General features: G+C 50.3%; 1 protein-coding gene across 1 annotated transcript in view; it reads left to right on the plus strand.

Moving 5' to 3' along the window:
* slc5a8l (solute carrier family 5 member 8, like) overlaps positions 1–22,379 on the plus strand; it is a 142,666-nt gene that overhangs the window by 36,235 nt on the left and 84,052 nt on the right. The window contains exons 3-6 of the mRNA XM_038820980.1: positions 8,268–8,333; positions 9,968–10,019; positions 14,919–14,986; positions 17,480–17,634. Coding sequence (XP_038676908.1) covers positions 8,268–8,333; positions 9,968–10,019; positions 14,919–14,986; positions 17,480–17,634 — 341 coding nt within the window. The remainder of the gene's footprint in view (positions 1–8,267; positions 8,334–9,967; positions 10,020–14,918; positions 14,987–17,479; positions 17,635–22,379) is intronic.

Here is a 22,379-nt window from a genome sequence, read left to right on the forward strand (position 1 = left end):
CAAGGCCTCATGTGACACCTCCTTTGCGCCTCCTCCTCCTCGGCCTGTTGGGCGTTTGCATCTCCAACCTGGGCAGCTGCCTCCTGTTCCGCTGCTGCACGCTCCGCTTCCTCCTCTTCGAGAAGCTCCCACTCGTATAGCCTCAGGGTATCCCCCAGGGCCGCTACAACTAGGAGGAAGGCCACCATTGCTGGTTGAATTCGAATATCCATTGTCTGCAGGGGGTGAAAGGCTGACATATTAGCATGGTGCATACACCCGTGCCCTACCAGGGGTGAAATTCTCCGACCCCCCGCAGGGTCGGAGAATCGCCCGGGGCCGGCGAAAATCCCGCCCCTGACATGGCAGAAATTCTCTGCAACCCGGGAATTGGCGGGGGCGGGAAACACGCCCAGCTGATCGGCGTGCCTCCGTGCCGATCGGCGAGCCCCCAGCAGCGATTCTCCGGTCCGCGATGGGCCGAAGTCCCACCGCTGAGAGGCCAATCCCGTCGCCGTGGTTTCAACCACCTCTGGTGGCGGCGGGATTGGCGGTGCGCGCGGGCCCCGGGAGTCACTCTTTTTCTTCCGCCGCCACCACGGCCTCCACCATGGCAAAGGCGGAAGAGAATCCCCCAGCGCGCATGCGCCGGTGGTGACGCACTGGCGCATGCGCGAACCGCCGAAGGCCTTTCGCCCAGCTCCGGTGCCAAGCAGCGGGCGTCAAAGGCGCACCTTTAGGGAGGCCCGACGTCGGAGTGGTTGACGCCACTCCGCTACGCCGGGACCCTCCACCCCGCCGGGTTGGGGAGAATTCCGGCCCAGGTCTGCGCTGGTTTGAACTGCGGGCTCTGCTCCAGCGTGTGTGTGTCCCCTCCCCCTCATCTCCTCACCCCCAGCCCCGTCAGTGGCCGAAAACATGGGGGCCTCTCGCACTGGCGCCCATCCCTGCTGCTATGGATACCATCAACTGGCGCTGCCCTTGTTCGTCCGACTACTGTGGTCATTGCCCTTGGGCGGCGGACTGCATGATGCCCCTTTGGCAGGTGGTTGGGGAGGGGGTATGGCAGAGGGTGTGTTGCGGGGGTTTGAGATGCGGGGGTGGGAGATGCGGGGGTGGGGACACCTATATGGCCGGTGTCACCAAGGCCAAGGTGGTTAGTCAGTGGGGTATGCAGCAAGATTGGTGCCGCAGGCTGCGGCAATGGTGATCCATGCCTGGAAACCACCCCAGTCCCTAAGGGGGGCCACCCTGCCCCCATGCTCCCTACCCCCGTCACACACCCCCATCCCTGCAATGGCAGGGCCCACCCAAACCCAGCCAGCCTGGCCAGTGTCCAGCCCAGCAGCCTGCGATCATGCCTCTGCATTTCTACCTCCTCTCTATCTCCCTCATCGACCACGGCGCGAGTCTCATGCTTTTAAAGGCACAAGTGAACCTTGGGCTTTTCCCCAGTGGAGACGGAGACGAAAAATACCAGGGGCGGGATTCTCTGAAAATGGGGCTATGTCCCCACGCCGGCGGGAAAACCGGCGGCAATGACTCCGGCATCAACGGCCCCCAAGGTGAGGAATTCTAAACTTTCTAGGGGGCTAGGTGGACACCGGAGGGGGTGGCACCGCTCCAGCCAGCGCCGAAGGGTCGGTGCAAGTTCGCACATGCGCGAACCAGCTGGACTGATCTTGCGCATGCGCGGAGCAGCCAGTGTATTTCCACGTATGCGCAGCGGTTCTTTTCTCCGTGCCGGCCCCCGGGCAATATGGTGAGCCCGACAGAGGGCCGGCGCAGAGGAAAGAAGTCCCCCCACGAAACAAGCCAGCCTGCAGATCGGTAGGCCCCAATCGCGGGTCAGAAAACCGTGGGTCCCCCCCCCGGGGTCGGATCACCCTGCACCCCCCCAGGACTGCCCGCGCACACTCAACTGCCAGGTCCCACCATGCATGAGGTGAGTAATTCACGCCGGCGAGACTGGCCAAAAATGGACGACTGTTCAGCCCATCGGGAGCCGGAGAATCACCGGGGGGGGGGGGGGGGGGGGGGCGTCCACTGCCAAAGACCCCCGACTGGCTTGGGGGAAACCCTGTCACTGCCCGAAATACGGCACCAGAGAATGGGGCAGCCGGCGTCGGGCCGGTGGGGCGGGATTCACGCCTCCCTCCGGGGATTCTCCAACCCGGCGGAGGGGTCGGAGAATCCCGGCCCAGGTTAGGTCTGCGAATCATATGCACACGGTGGTTATTGTACGTGCATTCTGGAATGCATTGACTCCACTGTCAAGGCGACGGAGAATAGCGGTTTGCCGCGAAACCTGCACCTGCCACATTTTGATGTTGGAACTGATTCTCGCCCAATCGCATTTCCCGATTCCAGCGTAGGCCGACGTGGAATCACACCCAAGGTTTCTTAAAGGTGTGAGTCAAACTCTAACAGGTGCAACTTTCCAGCTTATATACTCCCTTTACCTCCTGCCACTCAAATATCCTCCAACTGATCATTTCTTCCCTTTTCTCCTTCCAGGTTAGGAGGCAATCTTGACTGACCATAATTGCCTTTAAAAGTGTCTTGAAGTTAGATTGCCTTGGTTCAAACATCCTGACATCATGTCTGCACCAACCCTCTGAAAGAGCACCCTACCTAGACACACTCCCCGGCTCTATTCCAGCAACACCATAAACCCACCTAACCTGCGAAACCTATGCAGACACAGGGAGAAAGTGCAAACTCTACCCAGTCACCCGAGGTTGGAATTGAGCCCGGATCCCCGGTGCTGTGAAGCAGCATTGCTAACCGCTGTTCCTCCGTGCTGCCCGTGTCTAGATGAATGGGTCACATTGGGAGCGCAAATCCAGAAGCGATTCCCAATCCCTTGCCATGCAACTTTATGCATGGCGGCGACGCCGGGGATTCATTTGTGAAACCGGCTATCAGGCTGCTATTTTGAGCAGGCGTCCCGATAGTGAAGACTGATGGCTGCCTCCCACCTGTCCTCTTCCTAATGGCTGGGGACAATTGGTTACCCAATTGCTCATTGGGTTAGTTCAAATCAATATAATAAAGGAAATAAACTCAGGGACAAATTAAAAGGGGCTGCCACTGGTAGGGACACTGCCCCAAAATATCAAAGAAAAACAGAAACTTAACAACAACAAATCACAATGTGAAGAAATGGGTGGATAAAGCAATCCAACCCCTGTGGTGCCCACCGGGTACGGAATGCTTCGAGGGCACCCATGGACATTTCATATTCTCTCTCAAGGGCCACCCGTTCATAATAAAGCTGCTGAAGAGGGGCAGGCAGTCCTGTTGATGGCAAGTTTGGATACCCCTTGGGGAACATGAGCTCCCCCAGTGAGGGGGGAGGGGGTGGAGCAATCATTAGTGATGTGTTGGGTAAGCTGGGTCTGCGAGGACTGCGTTTACTGCAGCAGTGAGAGAGACAGGCTTCCAACACTTGAAGAAATGCAACTTGATTTTATTGAACTCTTAACTATCATACATACTTTAACTGTGGGTTGACACTATGCTGAGTTGACTGGAGACCTGAGGCTAACCTGACCAGACTAACTGACTACCACATGGCGTATGTTGTAGTTGCTGCTCACAGGCTCTGACTGTCTCAGAGGCTGCATCCCGAGAGAGCGGGAAAACTAGTGCCCTCTGGCTTTATAGTGGTCGTGTCCTGTCTGGTGATTGGTTGCTGTGTTCTGTGTGTTCATTGTTCATCCTGTGTGTCAATCACAGCCTGTCTGTGCACCATCATATACCTGTGTGTACATTATGACATCTCCCCCCCTTTTTTTTATTTAAATAAAATGTGTGTCGGTCAATAAATAGTGAGTGTGTGTGTACAGGAGCCTGACTATTTACAAAGTATGTTAACGTATTTACATGGGAAGATGTCTGGTGCAGATAGAGGGCAGATAACAAATTAGGAAGAAACAATATGTACAGATGTGTAAATGGATCACAAGGTAATGCAACATTCAGTCTATAAATTCAGTCTCTGTGGCGGGCGACGAATTCTGGTTGACCAAACGAGCATTTGGCTCTATTGAGTCAGAGGCCATGCTCGTGGATCCTGTGGAACATTTGCTTGAGGCGATCGATGTGCTCCTGAGGAGTTGTGGACCAGATAATGATATCATCGACGTACACTCGCACCCCCTCGATGCCCTCCATCATTTGCTCCATTATTCGGTGGAACACCTCCGGGGCGGAGATGATGCCAAAGGGCATCCGGTTATAACAGTAACGACCAAATAGGGTGTTAAATGTGCACAGCTTTCGAGTGGACACGTCCAGCTGTATTTGCCAAAACCCCTTAGAGGCATCCAGCTTTGTGAAAAAGTTGGCGTGAGCCATTTCGCTGGTTAGCTCTTCTCGTTTAGGTATATGATGTTACGGTTCAAATCTTTGGGGTCGATACAAATGCGAAGTTCCCCAGACGGTTTTTTGACACAAACCTCGGAGCTAACCCAGTCCGTGGGTTCCGTGACCTTAGAAATGACGCCCTGGTCCTGGAGGTCTTGCAGCTGCTGCTTGAGGCGGTCCTTAAGGGGCGCCGGCACCCGACGCGGTGCGTGAACCACAGGTGTGGCATTCGGCTTCAGCAGTATCTTGTATCGGTAGGGGAGTGTGCCCATACCTTCGAAGACGCTGTGGTATTGTGCTATGATGTCATCTAGTCGGGTTTGGAAGTTGACATCTGGCGAGGCCATTGCCTCTGCGGACGACATGGTCAAGATTCAGGAGTTTGCAGGCCTGAGCACTGAGCAAGGAAGCTCTGTTGGTTCCTACAATTTCAAAACGCAGGGTTGCTTTTGAAGAACGATGGGATACCGCAAGCTGGCATGAGCCACTGGCAGCAATGGCATTGCCATTGTAGTCGAGGAGCTGGCAGGCCGATGGAAGGATGCTCGGCTTGACGTGGATGGTGTCAAGGTCAGACTTTGAAATGAGATTCGCTGAAGTGCCGGTGTCCAGCCTGAAGCGTATGCGAGCCTTGTTGACCGTAAAGGTGGCACACCACTCATCGTCCAGATCAATGCTCATCACTGGGAGTTGTTTCACCTTCTTTGCTGAAAGCATCGTATGCTTGGTGATGATGCCCACCCGGAATGGGGATGTGAGGCCCTCGGTGTCGGGATCTGGAACCATGTCGGAGTCAGAGTCTGCAACGGGTTGCTGTACTGACCGGACGTTCCTGCGCTGCATCTGGGATCGCTGTGTGTTGGGCAGTTGAGCAGATCTGCACAGGGCTGCGTAGTGGCCAAGCTTGCCACACACAGACAGCGTCGAGATTTCACGGGACATTGCTGCTTTAAATGGGCAGAGCCACAGTTGTTGCACGTCATGGCTCCGACGTCAGGACGCACCGTGCGCCACTGCGCATGCGCAGTGCAGTCAAATGACCAGTTCAGTCGTCGGCCTCGCTGTCCCCTTAGTCGTGGCGTGCATGCACATGAGCCCGGGAAAAGCACGCGAAATAGCCGCCCTCATCCAGACTCAGGCCCTGGAGCTGTTTTACGGCCTGTACCCGCTCCGCATCGTGGGGGCCTTGCCGCGCCGTCTCTGCCACCTTGATATGGGAGTACCGGTTAGTAGCGTGGTCATGTAGGACGCAGGTCTCGATGGCGATGGTGAGGGTGAGCTGCTTAACTTTAAGGTGTTGCTGGCGAAGGGGATCGGAGTGGACCCCGAAAACGATCTGGTCGCGGATCATGGAATTGGAAGTAGAACCGTAGTTTCAGGACTGCGCGAGGATGCGGAGATGGGTTAAAAAGGACTGAAAAAGTTCATCCTTACCCTGAAGCCTCTGCTGGAACACATAGTGTTCAAAGCTCTCATTGACTTCGATGTCACAGTGGCTGTGGAATTCAGCAGGACTGTTTTGAACTTGGTCTTATCCTCGCCTTCAGCAAAGGTAAGGGAGTTAAAAATGTGGATAGCATGGTCCCTGGCTTTAGAGAGGAAGAGAGCAATCTTCCTGGCATCAGATGCAGCTTCAAGGTCGGCGGCTTCAAGATACAGCTGGAACTTAGAACATAGAACATAGAACAGTACAGCACAGAACAGGCCCTTCGGCCCTCGATGTTGTGCCGAGCCATGATCACCCTACTCAAACCCACGTATCCACCCTATACCTGTAACCCAACAACCCCCCACCCCTTAACCTTACTTTTTAGGACACTACGGGCAATTTAGCATGGCCAATCCACCTAACCCGCACATCTTTGGACTGTGGGAGGAAACCGGAGCACCCGGAGGAAACCCACGCACACACGGGGAGGACGTGCAGACTCCGCACAGACAGTGACCCAGCCGGGAATTGAACCTGGGACCCTGGAGCTGTGAAGCATTGATGCTAACCACCATGCTACCGTGCTACCCACTTCTGCTTGGGGCAGCACAGTAGCATTGTGGATAGCACAATCGCTTCACAGCTCCAGGGTCCCAGGTTCGATTCCGGCTTGGGTCACTGCCTGTGCGGAGTCTGCACATCCTCCCCGTGTGGGCGTGGGTTTCCTCCGGGTGCTCCGGTTTCCTCCCACAGTCCAAAGATGTGCAGGTTAGGTGGATTGGCCATGATAAATTGCCCTTAGTGTCCAAAATTGCCCTTAGTGTTGGGTGGGGTTACTGGATTATGGGGATAGGGTGGAGGTGTTGACCTTGGGTAGGGTGCTCTTTCCAAGAGCCAGTGCAGACTCGATGGGCCGAATGCCCTCCTCCTGCACTGTAAATTCTATGATTCTATGATTCTAAAATCTTCCAGTTAGCACGGCGATGCGGAGCTGCGGGGGAGGGCGGACGCTGTCCATGTTAATGGATGGCTTATCGCTGGTCAAAGGCAGACTATCTCAAGGTAAGTCCGTCAAACTAGAGCATGAATCACTGGTATCATGATGTAATGGGTAAGCTGGGTGTGCGAGGACTGCGTTTACTGCAGTACTGAGAGAGACAGGCTTCCAATACTTGAAGAAATGCAACTCGATTTTATTGAAGAAGTATGCAAGAAGTAGGTCCCCCCGAGATGGCGCGCGCCCGCGAATCGGTGCCGCCCAATCACTTGCCTGGCCGTCCATGAGGCCCCCCCTTAGTGAAGGATCATACCCCCCCCCCCCCCCCCAAACCAGGGCAGCCGCAGGCTGAGTTCAACAAATCATCATGCAGTAGGGGGTGGGGGGGGGGGGGGGGGGGGGGCGGGCGGGTGCGGTGGTCCTCCGATGGACTTTGGGGGAAACACCCTTAGAGAGTTACCTCCTTGGCCAATCGCAAGGTCCACTGCATCAGTGCCACGCTGGGAAATACCTACACCAATTCTCACCCACATGAATCCCAGCCAAGAGGAACAGAGATTTATTGGGGCTTGGAGAATCCGGCGCCGTCCAATAAGTAGAATGCAAATGGATCAATTTGATTTTGCAAAACAATTGTATATTTCAGCTCAGGAGTACTAAGCTATCTTGTTGCAAACTCTGAGTCGCATACCATTTCACAGGACAATTGGAGTGCATTTAGAGCAACCCAAATCCAAGCAATTTGACAAGCTGAGTGTCAGCACCAAGCCGATTACATCCAAGCTCTATGTTGGCGATGATATTGCCTAAAGCAGGGAAGATCGCCACGGCCCTCAACTTTCTGCACCAACCTCCTTTCAGAATAAGGGTCAACTGCTGAATCTGCCAAGGGGGGGCCCAGACATTTAGCAGACAGGTGACAGATTCCGAACTAACACTTTTATTTCCACTGCAACTGAATAACAACAACAACCTGACAAGGTTGCTCAGTGCCCCCACACTGCTACATTACTCAAAGAGGATGTCAAGCAAGGCAATATTTGCTTGCTCTTCCTGGTCTCCATGATCACGTCTTCACCTCCTACCCATTGATATTCAGCCTGCACTATCTCCGTAATCTCAAAGTGTGTGTGGCTTGTGCTTGCAGCTTTTGTTGAGAGGTGAGTCTCACTCAGCACCACTTTCATACGTCATGCATTCCCTACCTTCCCATTAGGCAGGCAGAGATTAGAGTCAATAGTGAGCTTCCGCATACCCCACATCTGTGTCTGGGTTAAAAGTCAAGATTCGTTATTCGCATGAATCAGAAATGTATTGCATTTGACAGAAAAGGTAGTTATATCAGCAGATCAAATGCTCTTATATTACCAATGGCCAAATGTGGACAAAACAACATTCAATCAAATAACCTACCATTCCTGAATCTCCCTCCCCAATATGATCATTGTAAATGTAATTAACTCAACACTAATTGTTTTCTTGTCTTTCCAGTATTTAAGTATGAGGTTCAACAAATCAGCTCGATACATTGGGACCACTTTCTACATCATTCAAACAGTGAGTATCAGATTAGAGCTCACTCCGCACTTATCCATATATTCAAAATACTTTACATTTTAATTTGTCTGTTAGTGGGTTAGTGAGGGACAAACCAACCAAGGTTTCAATTCTGCCTGTGCCAGTCTAATAGCCTGCTGATATTGTCTAAGCTCATTCACAAGACTGGGCACTTGGTCAAGCTATCAAGAGATGGGTAAGTTCAGTGAACATCTTCCAATCAGCAACTGAAGAGAAAAATTAAGGAGTGAAACTTCGATCTTCAGCTGGAATTCTCCCATTCTACCCACAGTCGGTTTGGTGGCGGACGGGAGCAGAAAATCCAGTGGAAGCCAAAAGGTCGGAAACTCGCCGGCAAACAATCGCTGTAATTCTCCCAATGGCGGGTTAATGGCTGGCCAGTCTTCTCGCTGGCTGGTGACGTGAAAACCATTTACATTCATTTTCATCTCATGAATGCTCATTAAACAGCATCCTGCCGGCATCCCGTCAGGCCTCTCAACCTACTGTCCCACTGGCGTGAGATTAGGTCAGTCCCATTTGCTGAAGTGTGACTTGCGCAAGGCAGCCCTCAGTTCAGGAGAGTCTTTGAGGTGAGTGCAACAACCTTTCTCCGATATTGCTCTGCTGCTCCTGTTAACCACTCTGTTGGGAAAGACTTGCGCCTGCCCTCCATCTCCATGTCAAGCTGGTCTTCTTGGGCAGCACTTTGTTCTTCAACCCATGGATCCTCTTGTGTCACCGTCTCAGATCAGTACTGCACCTGGGGTTGGGGAGCGCAGGGGCATCTGCCCCCCTGGTGCCACACACCAGTGTCTAACTGGGCAGGTCTGTGCTGTGGGACCCATGCAGTCACTGTGTCACAGTTCCAAAGATCAACCAGGAGTAGGGTTCAAGATCAGGCGGGGCCAAGGGGGGTTGGTTGTTGGGGGTGGGGATGAAGTTGGGACAGAGATGGCCTGACGAAGGCAAGGGGGACAGTGTGGACAGAGGGCTGTGCAAGGTGGAGGGGAAGGGTGAGATGTCACGATAGCAGGCAGAATGGCAAGGAGGCGGATGAAGAAAACAATGAACAGTGGAAGGCAGAGGGAAGATCGAGGCGTGGACCCCGACAAGGCAGCACGAAAATCTCACAAACAGGGGGATCAAAGGGAGACCATATACTTTACTGGAAGGAGATGCACAAAGATTCCAGATGAGGTGGGTCGGAGTCCAATTGGGGCATGGGCTCAAGTGGAAGGTGGTTAAATCGTTGGACAGGTTTCTTCTAGAGGCTGCTAGACTTTTTCCTCTGGTTTGCTCACATCCTGCATGGTCTGATGAAGAAAGGTGGACTGGAGGGAGTGATGTGTGTATGCAGGACTGGTATTTAGATATGGCACTGGGAACATTGAATCTACCAGCTGACGGCAGGTGGATGAATCAGCTGCCAGCCCACTAGTTGACCCAGAGGGGAACTTACCTGTATATAATGTATGAGGTTCCAAGCGCAGAATCTGGCTCTGGATCCCACCATTCTGGCCAACAGGAAAGGCACAATCGGGTGAGATCTCATTAATGTAATCAAGTGTATGAGGTCAATGATTTAATATCAGATATGGTTTTGATTAATGAAACTGAATCTCTTTTTACAGGTGTTGTACACGGGGATTGTCATATATGCCCCTGCATTAGCGTTAAACCAGGGTAAGTACAAGTATACCGGTAAATAATATCAGGATTCCAAAAGCATCTGAAAACCAATTACTGTCCAATCAAGCTTCGGCTTTACTCTACTTCATTTACTATTGTTTCCACCTTTGGAATCAATGTCCCAACTGGGGATGGGGAGTATGTCAACTCTTGTGACAAGATCATCACAAACCTCTACACACACCCTACAACATAGTGCAGAACTGGGTTCTATCTGTCCACAGAAACAAATAAATATTGAGGCCACACTTAAAAGGGTGAGAGCATTATCATCTCCACGCTGCGAGCTGTCCCTCTATGCTGCTGTCCTGAGCAGAAACAGCCTCTATTCATTTATTTTACATCCATCTTCATTCTATCTTAATCAGTTACTTTCTCTTATGGGGAAAGTGGTACTTGGAGGAGACTGAATAGGACCATTAAATAAGGAAAGGCATTGGGTCTCACAAACCCACTGACTCCCACTTGTCCATTCCCAATTGCCAGGTCAGAGTTGAAGCCCATGATTGTCATCTCTCTGCATGAAATCTCAGATGTCAGATGTTGGTACCTCCTCCTCCAGCACCTCCCATTCTCTTTGTAATTACTGGCAATCCACATTCCTACACACTCGCTCTGATGTGAAACAATTCTATCTCTTTAAAGTCTGTGCCTTTCTCTCAATTGTTTTTTAACTTAGCTCATTATTATACAATTTCACAGAACACCAGTTATATGATTCCGTTTAATAATTTATTGCAGGTATTTTCCCAGCCCATTTCCATGGGGATGGGATCAGCGGTGGGCGAGGAGAATCTCATAGGTCCCAAAACGTGATTTACACTGGCAGGATTTTGCACGATTGTCCTCGCCCCGTGTCAATGATATAACAGGAATTCCAGCGTTCTATATCGAGATCCCCATTAGAATACATTTAAATATGTTTGTCAAGCCTCTGTGACAAATAGTCCCCCTCGTTAGATTATCCATTCACATTGGCGTGGGGGCATGCCTATTGAAACACGACAGGTCTCCCACGATGTGCACCTGATTAGCTGAACCAGCCAGAGGCATTCAGATGAATGCTTCGCTCAGGGGAGAGGGCGTCATGCCCAGGCACTGCCCCCAGCACTTCCAAGCCCTACTCCTAGCATTCCCTGACACCTCCCAGGAACAGTGCCAGGAAGATGTTCCATGGGGCGAGGAGGGGGAGAGTTCCATGGAGGGGGAGGGAAATGTTGAGGGTTCTAATGGAGCTGTTACGGCATGGGGGAGGGAGGTGTTTTTTGTTGTGGGAGGTTGTTCAGTGGTTGGTGGTGTTCGGTATGGGGGGAGGGGGATGGGGCGTTTGGATAATGTGTTGCTTGGGGAGGATGTCCATTTTAAATTTTTTTTTGTATGGGGCACCCTTTGAAAACGGTTCCCCGATCTTCTAAAAGCTAAGTTGCTGGTGGGACGGGCTCAATCAGATTGTGGGACCTGCCCCTTGCATTTTGTTCTGTTTCTCACAATACGGTGAAGGAAGCTGGCGTTGGGCTTTTCCCACATTTTCCCACCTCCTGCCACATTCTGCAAATCAAAAGAGAACATTCCACCTGATACATTTCTTACGAATGGAGATAAGACTGAGGATAAGATAAAGGACAATAAATAAGATTCTGTTTCATCTCAGTAACCTTTGCTTCAGCTGTTATCCTTCCCATTGTGCTCAGAGGATTCGTGAGAACACAATCTAAGTGAATGCTGCCATCATTTATTTAAACCAGAACAAAGACAGCTCATGTCCAGGCTCTGAGTGTCACAGCTGCATTTCATAGAATTTACAGTGCAGAAGGAGGCCATTCAGCCCATGGAGTCTGCACCGGCTCTTGGAAAGAGCACCCTACCCAAGGTCAACAACTCCACCCTATCCCCATAACCCAGTAACCCCACCCAACACTAAGGGCAATTTTGGACACTAAGGGCAGTTTTATCATGGCCAATCCACCTAACCTGCACATCTTTGGACTGTGGGAGGAAACCGAAGCACCCAGAGGAAAACCACGCACACACGGGGAGGATGTGCAGACTCCGCACAGACAGTGATCCAAGCCGGAATCGAACCTGGGACCCTGGAGCTGTGAAGCGATTGTGCTATCCACAATGCTACCATGCTGTGCTTTGTAAAAGAGCATTGCTGTGCTCTTTGTGCACAGCTGGGCACCCAGCTACCTGCCTATCTCATTGCAGCTAAAGCAACAAGCTAACAACTGATAGTCAGGGATCAAAGTTTACATTATCGGCCTCTCTGCTGCTTTGCAATTTTCTCTGCCTTTTCCTGTCCATGTTGTCTACTCTTCTTTTTCTCTCAACACTTCTTGCCTTTGTTATATTCCCTCTTGCTCTATTTTTCTTTCTCTTTGTTTGTTTCGAACAGTCTCCAGAGGTCGAGATCTTTTATCTGAAACCCTTGGGGCTGATTGCATTTTGACAGTCAGATATTTTTGGTTTTCAGAACTAGCATATGTACAGTAAGCCTGGGCCTTGTTCAATAGCCAAAGCCTAGGTTAGATCAAGGTCAACATTTTCCAAAGAAATGGCAAAGTGTAATTTTCGGTGCAAATCCTATTGACCCTGACGATGCAATCCCAGATCACAATCGTCAAAGTCGGAAAAGTCTTCCGTCATGTGAAAAACACCACAGCTGAGGTGTAAAGCGTCTCAATCACTCGCCCGGGAGGTCACCTGGGCACTTCGATCAAGGGGGCATTGCATTTAAACAATTCCACAGCACTTGACATCATTCAAGCCAGGAGGCTGGCAGTGAGAAGACCAGCTCCCAGATCTTAGGAGGGGTCTCTCACTCAATTACTGGATGCTGGTGAGGAGAGGCCAGCTGCAATTTACCCACAAGTTGGCAGGAGATCCTCCAGCATGATCACCAATCCTGCCTGGGCTGCCTCAAGTGGTTCTGGTAACATTTCCACCTCCACAATTTATAATAGTGTTTTAAAACATTAGCACCCAATGTTTTATCCTTGAAAAGTTTTCGCCTATATCCTTGACTTTGAGAATGTGGGCAGCTGATATTGTCAATGGTTAACTCATGATGGCCAATTAGTGTGATGAGCATGAATCTCAAGAATGTTAGAGGGTGCAATTACTCTTCAAAACAGGGACAGGCAAGACTAATAGGCACCATTATTACTCAGGCTGCCTCATACCGAGATCTCATTGCTATCAGGCTTTTACACTTAACACTGCTAGAGGTCCCCATCCTGCCTTTTCTTTTGCGATTTCATCCAACAAGTCCATTAGGCTGGTCTCCTTCAGCCTCACCACACCCACCTCATGAACTCCACATTCACAGATGCCCCATACTCACATGTCACTAACAGCTGAGTAACTCAGCACTCATTTTCATTTGCTGACAACACAGCATTCAGACTGACACAGTGCTCTGCGAACCTTTTAAAATATATAGTCTGCAGTGTGGTGAATGTGATTCACACTATATATAGTTGCCAATATCACTCCATGTATATATGTTCGTTATCTACCCATTGTAAGTGCAGTTGCACTATCCGACCACCAGGGGGAGTCGCTCTGGGAGTACGCGAGAGTTTGTACTGGGCTCCTCCCTTGGCTCCGCCCAGGACTCCTACCCCTGGGACCGATGTATAAAGATCAGTGCCTTAGAGCCAGCCTGCCATTTCACCTGAAGTTCAATGACGAATAGGCTGTCTCTATTGTAAGTGTATTAAAGCCTCTGTTCAGATCCAACTACACGTGTTCACTGAATTGATGGTTCCATCATGCAGGCTTCAGGTTAACACACACCAGCTGTGACTCCCATCCTGAAGGAGGCCCCAAGCCATCCTCCCTCATCCCCACCCAAAAAAGCCTTGAACCTCCCCCACTTGGGAGCTGGCCAGGGGGAACAGTCCCCTTGTCCACCCTGGTACAAGGTGAGGAAAGCTTGTGACATCACACTGGTGGGTGGGAAGATTCAGTGAGGTCTGAAGATTGGTTTAGCTCAGGTGACCGAACATCTGGTTTGTGATGAAGAGCAAGGCTAACAGGACGGGTTCAATTCCCAAACCGGCTGAGGTTATTCATGAAGGCTCCGCCTTCTCAACCTTGCCCCTCGCCTGAGGTGTGGTGATCCTCAGGTTAAATCACCACCAGTCAGCTCTCCCCCTCAAAAGGAAAAGCAGCCTAGGGACATCTGGGACAATGGTGACTTTACTTCTTATCTGTCGACACTTTTTACACCTTCAATATAATATTTCATTAATATACAAGTTAACTGCACAGACCTTCAAAACAATGTTTGGCTTTTGGATGTGCTCGGTTTTCTGATCAATGGATAAAGAATATGAAATGAAAATGAAAATCGCTTATTGTCACGAGTAGGCTTCAAATGAAGTTACTGTGAAAAGCCCCTAGTCGCCACATTCCGGCGCCTGTTCGGGAAGGCTGTTACGGGAATCGAACCGTGCTGCTGGCCTGCTTGGTCTGCTTTCAAAGCCAAAGATTTAGCCCTGTGCTAAACAGCCCCATATTCGACCTGTTTTGGACCTGTCTCTATATCACACTCTACCCTGAACTTTCTATATGCCTCTCCCTCACTGTGTCTTGTTACTTTGACTTTTATTGTGTCTCTCACAATTTTTTTTACTTGTCTCTCTGTTCTGTCTCCATCTAACTCTGTATATCACTCTCTTTTCCTATCTTTTCCCACATTTTACACTATTGTTTGCCTCCTACTCTACTCATTTGCATTAACTATCCCCAACTTCCTCTCTGCCTCTGGCAAAAAGACAAATTAATGTATTATTTTATAATGATATTTAATTTAATGAGGTAAAACTATTACTGTGTGAAAGAAAATTATTTTTTGCACTAAGTTGGAACAACCCTTATTTTTATCAGTAACTGGACTTGATCTCTGGGGCGTACTTGTTGCAACAGGTCTTGTCTGCACCTTTTACTGTACTCTGGTAAGTTTACACTGGTTACATTGGTATATCCCTGTTGTGCATGGGCTTGGTGCAGGTGGACCATAAAAGTATGTCGGTATATTATGGTGTGGTGTGGGAGTATTTTGGGGCATTTATCTTGATTGAAGCAACCAATTCCAGGTGCTTCAGACCTTGGGCGCAATTCTCCGCAACGGCCGACGCCGGCATGAAACCTGGAGTATTTCACGACGGCATCGGAGGCCACTCCTCGCCCCCTATTCTCCCCCCCCCCCAGGGGGCTAGGAGCAGCGTTGCGGGGAACTCGGCCGCCGGGCCTTGATGCTGGCGTCAAGGCGGCGCGCCGATAATGACGCGGCCGGTGGCGCCTTAGTGACCTCAGCCGCGCATGCACAGGTTGGCCGGAGCCAACCCGCGCATGCACGGTTGCCGTCTTCCCCTCCGCTGCCCCGCAAGACGTGGTGGCTTGATCTTGTGGGGTGGCAGAGGGGAAAGAGTGTGTCTCTTAGAGACGCCGGCCCGACGATCGGTGGGCACCAATCGCGAGCCAGTCCCCTCCCGAGCACGGCTGTGGTGCTCAATCCCCTCTCCGTCCCCCACAGGCCACAAACTTACCTTTTGCGTGATGTTCACGCCGGCAGCGACTAGGTGTGGTTGCTGCTGGCGTGAATAGGTCGGGAATGTCAGGCCGCTCGGCCCATCTGGGCCAGAGAATCGCGGGTCGCTGTGAAAAACGGCGACCAGCGATTCTCCGAGCGGCGTGCCGCAAAACACGACACGCCATTTTGGGGGGGGGTTGGGAGAATCGCGGGGGACTGCCAGAGCGGCCCTCCCACGATTCTCCCACCCGGCCTGGGGAGCGGAGAATCGCACCCCTTGTAATTGTGCCTCAGCTGCAAAAGTGTTTTCTACTCAGTAATGATGACTCCTGGGGCGGGATTCTCTGACCCACCGCTGGGTATGGGAGGATCCCATTTATTGTATACAGGGGTTCCACTCTTTCTTTATCTTTGTGTTGCCAAGTCCCTCCTGCAACTTGGTAGAGGATGGCTGTGATGTGGTATATTTAAGCCATTTAACGTCATCAGATAATACTGAAACACCTACCCCAGTATCTAGCTTGATTTCTGTGGATTGATTATCAGCTTCTAATTTAATACTCTGATAATTATTTTCTGTTTTGTTAACTTCAGCTTAGAAGGTTATTTTCTTTGTGGCACTTCCACTTCTTGGATTTTACTTGGTTTCATTGTTATCTCTTTCTTCCTATTAGCTATAGGCACTTTGAATCTGCAGACAATTTTAAAATGTCCAAACTTCCCACAGTTGTGACACTCAGCTCCCCTGCTGGGCATTCTTCCCACTTGTGTTAGGTGTTCCAGCCACATGAACAGCATCCCAAGATGGCGGTTGATGGTTTTTTTCCCAATTTCACAGACTTTTACTTCACTGGGCTCTCTCCAATTTGTCTGGCATATAGAATGGCTTCCCTTATTATTCTTCAAGAGATATCACAATCCCCATGAACAATTACTCTGTTTTGCTTCCGAAGCTCGGTCTGTTACGCTATATGAATTTGTGAGATTTAAATCTTCCTTCGGTTCAAAAGATGTGGTAGTTTAGTCAAAGACACCAACCACAATACAATCATGTATTCATTCATCTCTGAGGATCCATAGTCACAATTCTCCGCGTGACTTCACAGAACTAATAATAAATTAGTCAATTTATTCACCCGGCTTTTTCTTTCTTTTATTAAATTTTGCTCACTCAGTAATTTTTCGAGTTCTGACATACAAATCAAGTGCCTAATGGACTTCCAGATAAGAGCCCGAAGCCCCATTGATGCTATGGTTGCAATAATATTGTTTGCAATTGTCCCAGCTGTATAAAGAAAATCCTGACCTGATCCTTCTCTTCCTCCTCTGCCAACCTTCTACCTCCAATTATCCCAGTGTTGAACCTTCAGTGTTTCTGGAAGTAGGAATAATAATCTTTATTGTCACAAGTAGGCTTACATAAACACTGCAATGGAGTTACTGTGAAAAGCCCCTAGTCGCCACATTCCGGCGCCTGTTCAGGTAGACAGAGGGTGAATTCAGAATGTACAAATGATCTAACAGCACGTCTTTCGGGACTATGGGAGGAAACCGGAGCAACCGGAGGAAACCCACGCAGACATGGGAAGAAAGTGCAGACTCGCACAGACAGTGACCCAAGCCAGGAATCAAGCTTTGGCACTGTGAAGCACCAGGGCTAGCCATTGTGCTACTGTGCCGTCCATGGCATAAGGCCATTTAATTACATTTAAAGTGATTTAAATTCATGCAAATCAAGGCGTGAGCCTGACTACGCCATCAGCAGGATGACGGGGAATATCTCAAACTGTGTCCCCTCATTGCAAATCCCATTATGGTCGTCTCCTGAGGTCTTGTACCCACAACGGTATTTGCACCCGCAGCAAAGGACCGTGAATATTGCAGTAATTGTGTTCACTACCTCTTTTGTTTTTAGGGTGGCCTGAAAGCTGTGGTGTGGACTGATGTGTTCCAGATGGGAATTATGATCGCTGGATTTTTGGCAGTGATAATACGAGGTGTGGTAGTCCAAGGAAGCTTTGAACGGATCTGGAATATCTCATATCACGGAGGAAGACTCAACTTCTGGGAGTAAAACTCTTTGCCGTTTATCTTTGGGGCTATGGGAATAGGTTGGCATGGAAGGGAGGGTAACTTCCTCAGAGGGTTGCAATGACTTTGTAATCAAGTTTGCACCTGTCTGGCCGTCCGTTAGAAATGGACTGTGCTGTTATTCAGACTTGTACTCACCTATCTAGGAATAAATTAGGGGCAGGCAGTCCCATGAGGATTCAGAGGTAGAGGTATAAACAAGGGAACTGGATATGTTGCCGGTGAACTGGAACTTGGAGTACGGTGATTGAAAACAAAAAGAGTAATAATCATTGACCTGCCTAAACCTCTGAGTTTGGTTAAAAGGATTTATGGACAGAAATTACAAATACTGAACTCAACATCTGGAAGGATGTTGATGCCGTATTTATTGCTGTTTTCAGATCTCTAAATAGTCACATGTTCACGCAATGTTCACCTGAGGAAGTTGGCAGAATCCTTTATGAACCTTGATGCAACTGACAAGGACGTGGAGCCAATTTCCTTCCTTAACTTTGACCTAAACCTGTTCTTCTGAAATGGACTTGATCTGACCTCAGCTATTCCTAGCAGGTCTTGAGATTGGACAATCTCTTTCTGCTGGCTGAATACCTGGTCAAATTACTGCCTCAGGACCTGTTCTCTCACCAGGACAAGGCAGACAGGCAATGCAAAGATGAGCTTGTATAACAGAATCAGCCACAAAATGAACCAAACCTAAGCATGAGGATGAACAGGGTGGTGGTGGGAAATCACTGTAGTACGGTCAAGGGTATTCTTCAGAGATTATTGGGTAGAGGTGCACAAACTAAGATCCAGTGTTATGTGACTCAGAAATTGGCTATCTAGCTCACAAAGTTACATTCCAATATTTGTGTCTCCCTGCTCTCGTACTCCAGCCTCCCAATGCAACTCTCAGTCTCTGTAATCAGCTTCACATTGGCATCCAAATTACTTGAACACTGGTCTTTCAGTGTCCTTGAAAGGAGGGCTGAGAAGGAACTATACAGAGAAATATTAAATATAAAATCCAGAATCCTGCTGCCACTTTACAATAAATAAGCAATCATTGGTTTAGTCAAAAACTAATATCAACAAGTTCTCCACTAAACAAAGACTGATGAATATCTGGGGCTGGATTCTCCATTCTCTTTTGATGACAAAATCGGGGGCGGTGCCTGTTTGGCGCTGGTTTCGCATGCTACGCCCCTCTGAAACGGCGTCATTACGGCGCGTGCCACATGCTGTTGGGATGGCCTCAGCACGTCACCTGAAGGCCCGTCCCCCGATGCTCCACCCCCGATGGGCGGGGTTCCCGATGGCGAGGGGGACTTGTGGCCCCAGCCGTGTGGAAACCCGGCGTGGTGGCTGCGGACTCCCACATTTCAAATGTGGATTTGCCCTTAAACAGCTGCTCCCAATCCACATTCCCGAGCTCCTACCGAATTTTGTTATAGTTGGCCTTTCCCCAATTTAGCACTCTTCCTTTAGGACCACTCTCGTCTTTGTCCATGGGTATTCTAAAACTTACGGAATTGTGATCGCTATTCCCAAAGTAATCACCGACTCAAACGTCAACCACCTGGCCGGGATCATTCCCCAATACCAGATCCAGTATGGCCCCTTCCCGAGTTGGACTATTTACATACTGCTCTAAAAAAAACTCTCCTGGATGCTCCTTACAAACTCTGCTCCATCTACGCCTCCAACACTACACGAGTCCCATTCAATGTTGGGGAAGTTAAAATCTCCCATCACAACCACCCTATTGCTCCGACATTGTTCTATAATCTGTCTACATATTTGTACATCAACTTGACGCTCGCTTTTGGGCGGCTTATAGTAAAGTCCCAACAATGTTACTGCACCCTTCCTATTTCTTAGCTCCATCCATATTGCCTCAGTGTTCGAATCCTCCATCGTGCCCTCCTTAATCACAGCTGTGATATCATCTCTGACCAGTAATGCAACTCCTTCACCCATTTTACCTCCCTCTCTATCCCTCCTGAAGCATCTATACCCTGGGATATTTAGTTGCCAGTCTTGCCCTTCCCTCAGCCAAGTCTCAGTAATACCAATAACATCATATTCCCAGGTACTAATCCAAGCCCTAAGTTCATCTGCCTTACCTGCTACACTTCTCGCATTAAAACAAATGCACCTCAGACCACCTGTCCCTTTGTGATCATCATCTCTTCCCCTTAGTCACATTGAGTTTATTATCTAGTACCTTACTGGCTTTAGTTGCTGCCTCTTTACTGACCTCTAACTTCCTAATCTGGTTCCCATCCCCCTGCCACATTAGTTTAAAACCTCCCAAACAGTGTTAGCAAAAGCACACCCTAGTACATTGGTTCCAGTCCTGCCCAGGTGTAGACCATTCGATTTGTAATGGTCCCACCACCCCCAGAACCGGTTCCAATGTCCCAAAAATCTGAACCCCTCCCTCCTGCACCATCTCTCAAGCCACATATTCATTCTGACTGTTCTTAAATTTCTACTCTGACTGTTTCGTGGCACTGGTAGCAATCCTGATATTACTACCTTTAAGGTCCTACCTTTTAACTTATCTCCTAACTTCCTAAATTCTGATTGTAGGACCTCAGCCTGTTTTTTTACCTATATTGTTGGTGCCACGGTAGAGCACAATCAACAGACGGTGAACCTCCCATTCGTGGGCGGAGACGGCAATGGCCCGGGTTTACTGGGTCATGGCTGGCTGTGCCACCTTCGATTGGACTTGCAAAGAGTTTGCCAAATGGAACCGCATGGACCTGGGGGTGTCCTGGCCAGATTTCCCACCGTGTTCCAAGAGAGGTTAGGCATCATCAGAGGGGCGATAGCCCACGTCAGCATTGACTAAAATGCCCAGCCTGTCCTGTCGCACTACATTCCAAAGTGGGCACAGAACTAGACCGACTTGAAGGGTTGAAAATAATACACCCTGTCCAGTTCTCTGACTGGGCAGCACAGGTCGTGCTGGTGATGAAGCCTGATGGCTCCATCTGACTCTGCTGAGATTACAAAATGATGGTCAACTGTAACTCTTGCCTAGATCATTGCCCTGTCCCTCGCATAGAGGATCTATATGCCAAGCTCAGCAGTGGTCTCACCTTTTCCAAATTGGATATGAGCCATGGATACCTGCAGCTGCCTCTGGCCCCGATTCAATGAAGTTGTTACCATCAATACACACAGAGGACTATATGAGTACTCCCAGCTTCCCTTTGGAGTTTCCTCCACTTGTGCAATTTTCCAGCGGCTAATGGAAAACATCCTGCAAGAACTTCCGAGAGTGGCACTGTACCTCGACATCGTCCTGAACATCGGTTCATCAGACTGGGGGCATCTGACAAATTTGGCCGCAGTTCTCCAGTGCTTTGAGGAAGCAGGGGTCTGCCTCCGCAGGGAAATATGCGTATTCAACACAACCGAGGTTACCTACCTTGGTGATCGGGTCGACTGCCATGGGTGGAACCCTATGGAGACAAAGTACACACCATTTGTCAGGCCCCAGCGCCAATCGGACCAATTGAATTACACTTGTTTTTAGGCCTTGTGAATTACTATGGAAAATTTATTGCAAATCTCACCACAATCATGGCCCCTTCCGCCATCTGCGAAGAAAGGTCAAAGTTGAGAGTGGTCCCAGGAAACAGCTTTCGGGGTGGTGAAGAAACAACTGTCGTCGTCCCGTCTATTAACTCATTTTGGCCCAACCAAGCTGCTGTTGTTAGCGTGCGATGCTTCCCCCTACGGGGTCGGACCATCCTCGCCCATCGAATGGACGACGGGTCAGAGCACCACGGGCGAAATTCTCCGCACCCGCGGAAAGTCGCAAAACCGTCGTAAAAATCGGGACCGTTTTACGACGGTCGCGAAGGCTTCATTTCCCAACGGATTCACTTCCTGGAAATGGGCTAGTAGCGCGGCCGCGTCAATTACGTGCGTGATGACGACGGAACGCGACGACGACACGAACACGCCCATGTGACGCCGCCCGACGCCGTAAAAAGGCGCGGGCGACCACAGAATCTGTCGGGCAGGATGTTGGAGCCGAGGAGAGCTGCTCCTCGCTTTGTAGATGCTGACGTCGAGGCGCTGCTCGATGCCGTGGAGCAGAGGAGGGGCATCATCCGCCCGCGGAGAGGGCATCGCCAACCTGCCAGCGCGGTACGCCAGGCCTGGCGTGACGTGGCTGCTGCCGTCAGTGCTGTGGGGCAGACCCCTCGCTCAGCAGAGCACTGTAGGAAGAAGCTACACGACCTCACCAGGTCTGCCAGGGTAAGTGCCATGAGGGTGCCCCCTAGTCACAACCATCCCTCCCCCTTAACTTAAGCACCCCCCCCCCCCCCCGGGCACGGGAGGGGGGGGGGGGGAGAGGGATTGGGGCAGAGTTATTTGAGGGTGGTTCACAAAGTTGTCACAGACCCAGCGCTCTGGCCCCGAGGAGAGATGCAATCGTCTTATGACAACTTGCCCCCCCCAAACTGTGCCAGTATCTGAACGGACTGCTGATACCTACCGTTTTGTAATGATCTACCTATGTTCCCTCCCCCAACAGGCCAAGGCCGCTCATAACCACCGTGAGCGGCACAAGACTGGAGGGGGTTCGCCCAACCTGCACCCCCTCAGCACCTTTGAACAGAGGGCACTGGACCTTGTTGGGGGGTCTGCCACCCGCGATATCGCGCAATGCGAGGTTGGCGGAACTGCAGCAAGTGAGACAACCCTCCTTGACAAAC

Source organism: Scyliorhinus canicula, chromosome 15, assembly GCF_902713615.1.
Source record: "Scyliorhinus canicula chromosome 15, sScyCan1.1, whole genome shotgun sequence".
Taxonomy (NCBI): Eukaryota; Metazoa; Chordata; class Chondrichthyes; order Carcharhiniformes; family Scyliorhinidae; genus Scyliorhinus; species Scyliorhinus canicula.